Source organism: Falco naumanni, chromosome 4 (assembly GCF_017639655.2).
Source record: "Falco naumanni isolate bFalNau1 chromosome 4, bFalNau1.pat, whole genome shotgun sequence".
In the NCBI taxonomy this organism is placed as follows: Eukaryota; Metazoa; Chordata; class Aves; order Falconiformes; family Falconidae; genus Falco; species Falco naumanni.
This window is the reverse complement of record NC_054057.1, coordinates 103,773,638-103,786,063: the sequence shown is the minus strand read 5'-3', so window position 1 is coordinate 103,786,063 and position 12,426 is coordinate 103,773,638. Positions and strand designations below refer to the sequence as shown.

Here is a 12,426-nt window from a genome sequence, read left to right as displayed (position 1 = left end):
TTTATGATTCTAGTTTCAAAAACACTAGACATCATTTGCTGCCCGGCACAAGTTTCAGTCCTTCTTTGTTTTGGGTGTGAAGGTAATGCTGTTGTAATGATATAGCAGACAATACATTTGTCCAAACACTCCTGAACATCTTTTAAAACATCTGATTTACTCCACATCTGACAAAAAATAACGTCCACCATGCTGTACAAACAAAATACAGTACAAACAGGTTTTGTGTTGATTCCTATTACATACGTGGACAACTTGTAGTAAAGTCTTAACTTTTTTTCCAGTGTCTGCTGCACTTCAGTGGTAGGAGCTGGCAAGGAAAAACCCAAGCACCTGTGTTGTGCCTGCACACTTCAGCTGTGCCACGAAGTGTATTTTCTGAGTCACATGGCTTCAGTTACCCACGACAGAATGCTATATAGGCCTAATTCTTAAAACTTATCAGCACCTCCTGATATTCTTTTTTTTTCTTTTTTTTTTCTTTTTTTTTTTCTTTCTTTTATAAGGGTGAGGAGAGGGGAAGAGAACCTGTTTCTAACAAGCCCAACCAGTGCAGCTATATGTGCTACCAAATTTGCTGGCCAGCGAGATTTCCCTGAACACCTCATCTGTTCCTTGATGAGTAACCAGCTCTCTATAACTTTACAACACATTCTTGTCCTGCCACTCTGCATTTCCACCATCGTTTCATGACATTCCTGTTTAGTATTAGAGTACTTTAGTGGTAAAGTTTAAAAGCACTTCACTGATTTTTAACTTATTACTTTTTAAACAGCCTATGCTGTCCTTACTAAGGCACAGTACTACCTCATGGCCTCAGGAAAATTTTTAACTGTCTAAGACTATCTGCATGGTACCTACAACGGTGTTAGTAACACTACATAATAAGGATAAAACTCGACTTGAAAAAAACAAGTTCAGAAGCTAAACATCTTGGTATCTCAGGGGGGTTTTGTTTTGTAGAAAAAAAAAATCCTCTGAAAGAGAAATGAATTCCAATTCAAAAGCATATAGTTTATTTTACACTACTGTAACAAAAATTAGATTATGATTCCCTTCATCTCTTGATAGTCAGTTTTCAAAATTAGCGTCTACTTTGTACAAAGTTTTTTTCAAACAAAACAAATGTGTCTTTGAGACTCTAAGACAACATTAACGTGCTTTGGTTCATAAACAAAAGTGTGCATTGCAATGGAACTGCTGTGTCTACAGTTTATATAATTTAAACTGTATAACTACAAATTACAGCAAATATACAAACTATAATAAAGTAGAGTGAAGGACTTTTTTATAGAAATCCAAATTCTTGCAGTTCAAATACTTTCAAAATTAAATTGTTGCTAAAATTATAATTTCCTCTCCAACACAAAATATATCCCTTACGTTTATACTCATTCGGTCTCTCAGTTTTCTCTTGTTCACAACTAGCTTTTGATAGAAGTCTGCAGTAAAAAACAACTACAGAAAAGCTTTTCTAAAGATATACACCCAATTTAATTGTATTAAGTCTGTGTTTTAATATACACTCAACTGACTGAGATATTTAATTTCCCTCAGCCCTACTACTTGTTATGAAAATCAGGAGAATATGAGAGAAGAAATATGGTAAAAACATGTTTAATCCCATGAATTAAGGACTGTTTTAAGAGTCCTTACATTATGAAGACTGAAATCAGCTCCTTCCTACATGGAGATGAAATCCCCATCTCATTCCCATTCCATTTATCTAGCCTTCACATCTATTTCAACAGGCTGCTGAAAGTTCACCAGTTTGACCACTCATACACTCTACTACTGTTATGCAAAAAGAGTTGACCCATCCTGCCTAATCCTGCAGCCACAGAGCAATGAAGATAACCAAAGTGAAGGGTGTACCCATGGTTCCTGGTGGTGAATTGTTCTGGAAGTTTATCACCTTGCCTTGGTGAGAAAAGCATGCAGACTCCTCTTAGGTGCCCTGTCAAAAACAGGATAGATTGCTCTGCAGTGAAGAGGTTATTTCCAGAGCTTTAAAACTCTGCACAGAAATGGATTTATTGTAATCACTTACATATTCTGCTCATGTTAACAATGCCACTCTTAAATAGTAATGTAACATTCAAGACAGTTCATTTCACCCTGATTACTAACCATTTGAGTTATTAAATTCACTTAGCCTTGAGTCATATGCATCCAAGACAAATCTTGTATGTCTTAATTAAATAGCAATAGAAATTATTAAAATGTTTCAAAAATTGCAGGCATATCATCATAAAACAGCATCATAAAGTGGATTCTAAAAGGAATATCATACAGCAAGTTGTAATAGACCTAATTTGTTTACAAAGCAAACAAATGTGTAAATGTGTGGTTTACAAAGACAGTATCTGTAAGATTCAACTGTATCAGCCTTTTGTTGTTAGTATTGATTGTAAGTAGAAACAGGAATTAATTCTGTTATCAAAACCTTTCATTTCCTGGACAGAACCAAGGCTTTAGTCTATGTGGCAGGAAGTACCACAGAAATATTTTACAATCAAGTGATTTTTAACTGCTCCTCTGCTGAAACATCAGGAAGTAGTAATAAAGACCTCGAAAGTATTTGATGTCATAACTTTTACTCCTCAAGAATACTTCTTAGAACTAAATCCAGTTTCGCTCTGGTTTAATACAAGAGCTAAGTAGCTCAGTTCTACCTGAGCAACCCCCACTAATGAGCTAGATGAGTGTGGACTACAAACTCCTGTGCTCACATAGTGCAACCAAGTTAACAACTCCCAAGTCTGTGAACAATACAAAAAATTATCCATTATTTTTTCTAAGTATACCTTTGGTAAGCATATATTAACAGTGACTCTGAGGAAGCTTAGTATTACCACATGTATTTTCAGAAAGGTTTACAGGTCTGGGACCTAAATTAGTTTTTTTCCTAGGGAAAGAGATCTATGACACGAATTTTCACCTTACGATAGCCATTCCACTAGACTCATGGCTATTCTACCCACAAGGACAGGTCTACTCATGAGTTCAGTCTGGAGGACAGCCTATGCCTGCTACCAGCTATTTGTTATGCTAACTTTGCAGTGCTCCCTCACCTGAAAAAAAAAGAGCTAACAAGTTATTTGTCAAGGGTCTGCTATATAACAATACCAGATAAATTATGTTGGCGTTTGAACAAAAGAGTAAGAGAGGAATGTCTGGTTTTAAATTTGAAATATATATGGCCCTGGAAAATAAAAAAAGATCTGCTCTCCACACCCAAAACAGAATAAATGATGCATACAACCTGTCCAAGCATGACATTTAGAATTGAATCAAAAAACATAAAACCTAAAAAGGTTTATAACTACACTCTGATAATCACAGTGCCCATTATTTTATTTTACAAATGTTGAATGTTAAACTTCTCTGTTACAGAAAGCTTCAACGTTCAATTCATTATTTTTAAAACACCACACAAATTAATCATTATGGATAGCACTAATTTTGCATCTCACAAATATTCTAAAAAGTAAGTATATAAGAACAAAGACTATTTTGGAGATTTCATTCCTGTCAAATATAACAACTGACTTGTAACATAGCTTATAACACTACTGGAAACAAAACAAATGATACAGTCTTAGACTTGGTGTGACAGGAGCCAAAGTATTATAAAGCATTGCAGCTTTAATAAGACATCAGTCTTTGCTTATGTGAGTAGATTTTACTACTCTGAACAGTCCCACAGCAGTAAATAGAGTTGTTTGAGTAAAAAGTAGTGACACAAGCAACATTCTTTACAAGCAAACCACCAGCCCTGATGGTCTTAATGTTGAGACCACAGTGATCACGAGCTACAAATTACCTATAGCTTCAAAGGCAAGCACCTGAAAAGTGGATATGCATTGATCAATAACTGACACAGTGACAATACAGTATTTACTCATAATGGAAAGAGTAAGTTTTTGAAAGACTGAAAAAAAATAAACTGCACTTCGTACTCCTAAATATGACGAATAAATTATTGTATGGATGTTAAACCATCAGATTACTTCAGGAAAAGAGCATGTATTGTATAGACAGATTATACTTTCCTTATTAAGCATCTGCTGCTTATTTTAAAATTTCGTTTAAACATTTTAACTTAATAGGTAGTCTCAATTTTTCCATGCATATTATAAATTCTATTCCAGTAAAATTGTACACTTAATCTGTGCCAAACTTTCTAAAGTATCCAACTTTCGTACTCGTTCTGCAAAGATATCAGTTTTTTTACAGGGCTTTTTGAGATGATATAGCAGATCAATGCTAGTTTAAAGAAATTCTTATCTACTGAAAAAAGGAAATTGTTTAGACAGCTACAAACTTACAAATACACTCCTTTTAAATTCTCGTACCTACCTGCACTTTAGCCACAATAGGCTATGAAAAAATTAAACATTAGACCATTAAACCATTAGACATAGTTTCTCATTGTTCATTACATATGAGAAAACATTTTTTACAGTGTTCACAAACACACTTGTCAAGAAACACACAGCTCCATGCAGTTTAAAATAAAATAAAAATATGAGACTGCAACTTGAAAGAGATAGGAAAGAGAGTTTCTCACCCCTCAAAATAAAACTGGAACTTTGGTTTATAGGAACGGCTATGCCCATATACCCTCCTCGTCATCCTGTGTGCCAGACATTAGGAGATGCACAGAGAAGATGTTAGCATTGGAATGAAAGAAGAAAAGATTAGTTACTTTGGTGCACATAAAATCTTCTTAGCTGTTAAAAACATGATTTATTTTTTTTTATAAACATAAGCCATTGAAAACAACTGAAAAAGTTTGTGCTACATATACAAGAATCTGCATCTACAGAAACCAAAAAACCAAAACCAGCGACATGAACATTTTCCCCACCCAGTTAAAACAGTGTGTAGGAAGTAGATCATAAGATTAAATATTAAAATATTACCTATTTTTTCATTGCATGCAATTGAAACCAACAATGACAGCAGAAAAAGATCAAACCTTCTAAGTAAGCAAAGTAATTACTATACTCAAATCGTCTTACATTATGTTAGGTAAAAAGCTACAAAACTGCTAAGGAATCAAAAGAATCTATCATTAGCAAAGCACACTTTTCTAACATGCTATCAATTAAATTATCTTTTAAACGAACCTTAAACACTACATATTGTTAAATCAGTTTCTCTCCTATTTTCCATTTCTGAACCCTTAGGATTAATAATTTATTTAGAGTTTTAATGATAGATAACATTAATGGCAAATACAAAAAAATCGTAACAATTTCATGAATTTGTTTTCAAAAGGGATTACTTTACTGTAGATATGCTAAAAGCAGAAGGTCTTTCTTTACATTTATTATAAACTTGAAGTTAAAAAGAACAAAACAAAAAACATGAACTAAACCAGAAGAGTGAAATATTCTTCACTGGATAAGTTTACTGAAGATTTCGTTTTTTATAATGATTCTTTGTCTATGCACACACGGATGTGTATGTGCATATCTATATCCATATATAGTTCTAATGTGCCAAAATCTGATGTGATACTCAACTTTTAGAACATAGAGGTGCACAACACAATGTTTTTCATTCAACACGGCATTTCAAAATAAAATAAAATCTTATCAGTTTAGATATCATTAAAGCTCTACCCATTAATTTTTTAGAAATGTAAAAAAAATTACATCCTATAGCTTTCAAAACTTTGAAAGTTAGCTGGTGTAATGTATTGCTGGCACTCAATTAAATCTAAAGCCTAAATAAAAGGAATGGTAATTAATTATGATTGAAACAGACAGGAATTTTAGCCTGAAAATATACACTGCCAGTATCACTACTGTTCCTAGTCCATTCTTGGAATAAAAAAGAGCTCCCAGATGTCAACTGTTATTAAAAACCAGATGTTAAGATAGATGTCTTGCATGTTGCTGAATTAAGTAAAGAAATCTGACAGTCCACTATAAACTTAGCTATCATTTAACACAGAAGAAATGTGGGTAAATTTTTTAAGGTTAACTTGGAACACGTCTTTAGTTATAAGGTCTACACAACTACACCACAGAGCAAGGAGAGAACAAAGCCTGAATATTCCTTTTTATTTTTGAAACAAAGGGACAGATTCTGTAAAACTTCCAATGAGCTGGCTTTGCCTCACTGAAAATACAAGTCCTTCCCTTTGAATTCGACAGCAGCTACTTTTATTCAGGCCTACTAATGCTAATTGAACTGACTTTGAAGTTGACAAGAGTTTTGCCAGAGTAAAGGCTGAAGAAAGGCTGAAGGATTACTTTTCCACTGAGTAGTTTGATCCTATTTCACTAACAGAATGCATTAGGTTAATCTTTGGTGATATCTTTAAAAACAGCAAAAATCAACAAAATGGGCAGCTCAGTACATTTCCAAATGACTCCTCCTAACTACCAACAGCTGTTTTGCTGTTTAGTGTATTGTAATTCTTCAAACTGGCAGACATCCATTTTTACTTCAATTATTTGTGTGATCTTTTTTTGGAAGAATTCTAAAAGAGTTAAAAAAAATCAAATATTGTCAAATATTTTTAAAGAGTATTATGGGAAATTACAGACTATATACTTTGACACTGATCCTGATATACAGTAAGCAATAGATTAGATGCTGGAGCTCAGTTAATGTCAGTCAACGTCAATTTATTGAGTACTGGTTCTGTCAAAATAACTTTCTATCTTTTTGAATTACATAGAGACTCTTTTGATAAGGCAAGTGCTTTGAAATAATATGCTGAGATTTCTGTAAGGCATTATGTGCCACAGGACACAGTGTCAGCAAAATCAGTTCTATAGAGACTGAATCTTGCTGGAGAAGGAAGGGGACCTGCAGATACCTTTACCCATCCCAAACTTGTTCTGAAACAAAATGTTTCAGATCCCCCATGATCTGAAACAAAAGTCCGAGAAAAACTGCTTGGAAAAGTAGATGTATTCAGGATTAGCTAAATAAATGTTATCAGCCACACATATGTACGACTGAAATCACATATACAGTGTCATTATTTGAAAATATACAGGGCAAACTTAGGGAACTGTATCTAAAATGATGTCAAAAAGGACTTTACAGATCACAGTGGAAGTGAACATGGAATACAATGTTGAATTTACAAGGACAAATACAGGCAGAAAAATAAAAATCAAAGAGTTTGCTGTATCCCTATGCAGTAGCATAAGACAATTAATAGAATTACACATCTGGTGCTCATGTCATACTTCTGTGACTATTTGAAAGACTGTAACCAGATCAGGAAACAGCTACAAAATTATTGAAAAATAAACTTGGCAGTGAGAAACAAAAGACACTCAACCTAACTGGTCACTCGGAAAAAAATAAGACTGTTTGATCACGATTAACCAGCACATACAGAAAAGGAGACAGCTCTTTTCTCTAGCAGGAAAAAACTAGATAGAGATGTATAGGATGTAATTACGCTGCAAATATGGTAGATATTTTTGAATGGCACATCAGTTCTGGATGACTTGAAGATTTTATATCAAGGCTTAGACACTTTCTAAAAGTTATGACTAACTATTCAAAATGACTCAAGAAAATTACAGAGTTAACAAAGAAATCGAGTGGTCAGATCCAGATTATGATCATAGTCCACTTCACTTTCAACATCTACAATTAATAAAAATCCTCTTCCATCTTTTTTTCTCACATCTGCTTTACTGAGAATGTCTGTGCCATGTTCTTGTTCTGTACACAAAGAGTTTAATACATATTTTCCAATTTTAGTGATTAGCAGGTTCATAAAAATAATTAAAAACAGTGATATGTTTTGACAGACAACTGAATAGAAAAAACAAACCCTCACTGCGTTTTAAATTTTTAATACTGAGCAACCTCAAAACCAGTCTCAATATACTGTCTTTTTTAAAAAACTGATATCTATATCGTATTTTGACTTGATTTATACCTACCCCAGAAAATCTGTTCATATCTCATTTTTAATTCCACACACTAATTATTTATAGAAGATAAACAGACTTGCACTAATGTAAGCAGAGCTCACCCACTTAGCATCCCTATCAAAAAGCCCAATGTCTCATAATTATGTGCTTTGTTACCTAACATGTTATTATTTAGTTAATTATCTCATATATTCATGCTAGGTAATGCACTGACCTAAAAATACTTGGTGCTTGATGACAGTTGAGGAGAAAAGTAAAATTCCTAGAGATATCAGATAATGTTGACCTTTTTTTGATTAAAAAAGTAGGATTAAAACAAAGAACCATAATTTCGTGATATGTGCTCTCACTTCTTAATTTAACAGAAGCCAGAACATACAGATGGAAGACCTTAAAGAAATACTAAAAGAACCCGTTGATCACTTACTATTACCATTATGCAGACAGGTTGTTTTCAAGCCTGTACTACCACCTTCCAGCACACTGAATCAGAGCTATTCTTGTAATTCTGCTGCCTGCTATTCTGAGGAGTGGATATTTAATGGTGCAAATCCTAACTTACTGTTACAGGCTTTACAGATTTTTCTTTATGGGCAGGAACAACTAGCCAAAAGCAGCGGATAAAAAGCACATAAGAATCAGTACTGCAGTTCTCACTGGGTTTATGAATAAACTGTTCTATCGAGAAGCTAAGGTTTGTTACCTCAATGCAAACAGATAATGTAAGAAAATACAGAATTCTTCACTGATGTTCTGAGACAAATGAAGTTCATTACATATTTTTGCATTCTTGACACACTGAGAAGCAAAATAAAAGTTATGCCTTATCATTTATTAATATTGGATCAAAGGCTTCCAGAAGTATGCTTAGTCTTTCATATCAGTGTGTATCCTACAGAATCATTAATCTATGGTCCTTTCAAACAATAAACTATGATCAAGCAATTTTTGATTAATTCTTGTGTACATTAACCGCTTTTTAAACTTGGATCTTTCATTGGTTTATATGGTCAAGAAAGAAATTTGATGACAAAAATTGCAAAGCAAAATCTCATTTACAGACAAGTAAAAAGGGAAAAAACCACAAAATTTAAGAAATGCCATTTGAATTGACAAATTAGTATACACAATTACTACAAAATCTTTATAAATCAAGTTATCAAATGCCTTGAATTTTTAGGACTGACATTCAAGTCTCTAATTTGGACATAAATTTAGGTACAGGACAGTGGTATAATCTCAAGTACTATGAAAGCCTTTGTACATGAGCTATTTATAGATTAATAATTCAATAATTCTATGTTATCCTCTTGTTAGTCCCTTCTTTTTTCTTTGCTGCTACTTATCATATTTGCTTAACATCTTAAAAGGTATATCCAGTGTTACTAAATATGATTTACTGTTCTGTTCTAATTACCACAAAACCTAATGTTAAAACCTCAAAACTGACTTCAAAGTAGCAAGATGAGGAACTTAAAGAATAGTGCTTGGAAAACACTACACACAGATGTAGAAAGCTTGTATAAAGGTGTCTTCTGTTTTGTTACTGAAGTGTATCTCAATACAAGTTTTGCAGGCACATTTCTCGGCCATCAACTCTTTAAGGTTCATCAGTTTCATTAGTAAATTTGAGACAGTGGCCTTCAGATAAAAGGGGCTACATTACACAGCAGGTTAGAAACAAAGGATAACTTTAATCATGGTTTACATGGTATCCAAAAAAAAATAATGATCAGATACCAGAAATTATAAGCCTATTCATAACCATTCTGCATATAGCATACTCTTGATTACTGGAGAATGTTAAATAGTTGCAAGAGGTTATATTTAGCGGTGTGTTGCAGTAACAACAGATCTATAGCCAATGCAATTGGTACAGAGAATCAGCATCTGTACAATACACCTAGCTTGGGGGGGTACTGTGGGTTAATTTCACTCTGTCACCAAGATTGAATTCCCTTTAGCAACTTAACTGGTTTGGGGGACCTTTTGGAATGCATCTTACAGTTAAATTTAATCAAAATAATTCAGTGTGCCCACTCCAACTCTTCTTCTGGATATGAACCATAGTGCAGTAAAAGAGAACAATCAGGAGATTTCATTCAAATCTGCACTGTTGATCAGAACTAAAACCCTAATATAGATGCACTCAAAGACTGCAAAATTCTGCATTATGATGAGGCCCACTGGTACATAAAATATGGTTAACTGAAATGAGGAATATAGTAAAACTGACAAAAAGGACACTAAACACTTCCACAAAGCTGAAGAACAGCACACGTTTGCTCACTTTTGTGGCATGCAAGTATCTTTATAAAATCCATTCTTTCAGTTAAAATAAAAATAAAATCCTAATCTCCTCTTAGACAAAAGCTTTCGCAACACAGGCGACATTAAAAATTTGATGAGTTAAGCTTTTCTGGCTCTCTTCCCACAATAGAAGACCCTTCCTGACATGGCTCATCACATTTCCCTTTCATGTGCTGGCATGCTAAGAATTAATGTCTTAACTGGGGTTAAATAAATCTAGTGATAACCTGCTCATCTCTTGAACTAACTTTCTGATGACTGATTTATGCTACTCTCCTTATTATCTATGGCTACTAATGGGTCATTAAACATGTAACTACTGGCTCTGGACTGTGAAACTGTCCTACTTACAGCAAAACAATTACATTTACAAATACTAATTTCCTCTTGTGACACAGAAATCAACCTGCTAAGTAATGACGTTGCTTTCAAATCAAGAACTTAGTAAAAAATCAGAGTCTTTCAGACCTTAGAGAGACTTTTATCAGCTACTCTGTTTCTAGGACCAAACATAGCTGAGGACTAATTTCATGAACTCTCCATACACAGAACAATTGACTACAGAAGAGTTTTGTGCATGAATGATTTGAAGAACCAAGCCTGTAACTGGAAAGGGGAAAGACTAAGAGTGGATTTGTTTAAGGCTTTGGTGCATAGAGTTTTAGAAGGTCTTTGGTTTATGTTTCATTTGTATATTCAAAAGTTGAATAAATCTTAAAAATTGCTTCAGTAATATGGATTTATATCACAGGTCTATTTTCAAAGCTATCTGTAACAGAAGGGGTCACAAGTAACCATGCATCACCCAATTATGAAAATGACCATAAAACCCATCTCACCATTTGTTCTATTTGTATATAGTTAGGTTAACATAAAAAATAAATACTGGCAATGGGGTAAAGTGGAAGGTTGTTTCTGACCACTTACTTTACAACACCCAGACGAGCATTAACATAAGATGTTTCACCAGATACTCATGCATTCTAAAGCTTTATCACTAGATGAAGCAGAAACTCAATGCTTCTTACAAGAAGTGGTCCGTGAAATCAGATTTGCAATGCAAAAATTTATGGTCCTCTTTGTAGTGAAAGCCTGTGACATGTTATCTCGCTTAAGTAACCAGCACCAGATATGCAACTTTTGTTATCAAGTTACTGTCTCCCAGAAATGCATTTTTGGCTCTTTCAGCTGGTTTAAAGACCTATTTTAGACTATGATAGTGGCAGCTAATTTTTCTAGTAAGAAATATAAGATAAATGTAAACCTCTATATAAGTGTTGTATATTCTAACACACACATTCAGGGGAAATGAGGGGGAGAGGTTTCTATAGCTAAACATGATCTCAAAAAATTCTTCCATATGTGGAAAAGACTGCAAAGCTAACATATAAATATAGATATATATAAATATACACACTGAGCAGTATGTATACATTTACATCACATTCATTAAACCTCAAAACATAAAATAAATTCATTTCTGTAAGCAAAGGAGAGGTATAACTTTTCAATATATAACATCCATCTCCTGTAGGTATCAGACAGCAAATCCTATTTTCTACTTCTTACTTTTAATACAACTCCAATTTAGCTGATCTCTTAGTCAAATTACAAATTTAATATAACTAAAAGGTATGCCGAAAAATCATCTGGCCACAATATCATTACAATTAAGAGGTAGAAATAACAAAAGCCTAATGAATACTACCAACTTCTATTGGCTTTTGCTTGCAATGGGAAACATTGAGTAGAGCATAATGTTTGTAACTGTAAAACGACATGACACCAAAATCAAGAACTAGAGTATCCCTAAAAGATAAATTCAAACTCAAAACAGACTCTTCCAAATGTCAAGGTTCTTTCTTATGTTCCATCACAAGTACAAAGTAATCTACAAAAAAAAAAAAAAAAATTGAAACCAATCATATTATCCTTAAAACATGGGCAAGCCTCTGTGGAAGATTATTTCAGTTTTCTTTATAGGGTAAAATAGACAAATACCTAGACAGATGTCAAGGCACGAAAAATTCTCTGTATCTACTGAAATAAGCATATGATAACACTTACTGACTTTTGGGAAATGCTTAGACAGAAATTACATCCCCATTAGAAGAGAAGTATTTGCCATTCAGTAGCATGTTTATAATAAACAGTATAGCTATGATAACTGCCTACAATCTAATCAGAAAATAGA

General features: G+C 33.6%; 1 protein-coding gene across 6 annotated transcripts in view; it reads right to left on the bottom strand.

Annotated features, from left to right (window-relative positions):
- Positions 1 to 12,426, bottom strand: part of ERC2 (ELKS/RAB6-interacting/CAST family member 2) — a 521,662-nt gene that overhangs the window by 116,567 nt on the left and 392,669 nt on the right. For all 6 annotated transcript variants that reach the window (XM_040593123.1, XM_040593126.1, XM_040593127.1 and 3 more), the window contains one exon: positions 4,574 to 4,639. In XM_040593123.1, the coding sequence (XP_040449057.1) occupies positions 4,613 to 4,639 (27 nt within the window). In that variant the 3' untranslated portion in view covers positions 4,574 to 4,612. The remainder of the gene's footprint in view (positions 1 to 4,573; positions 4,640 to 12,426) is intronic.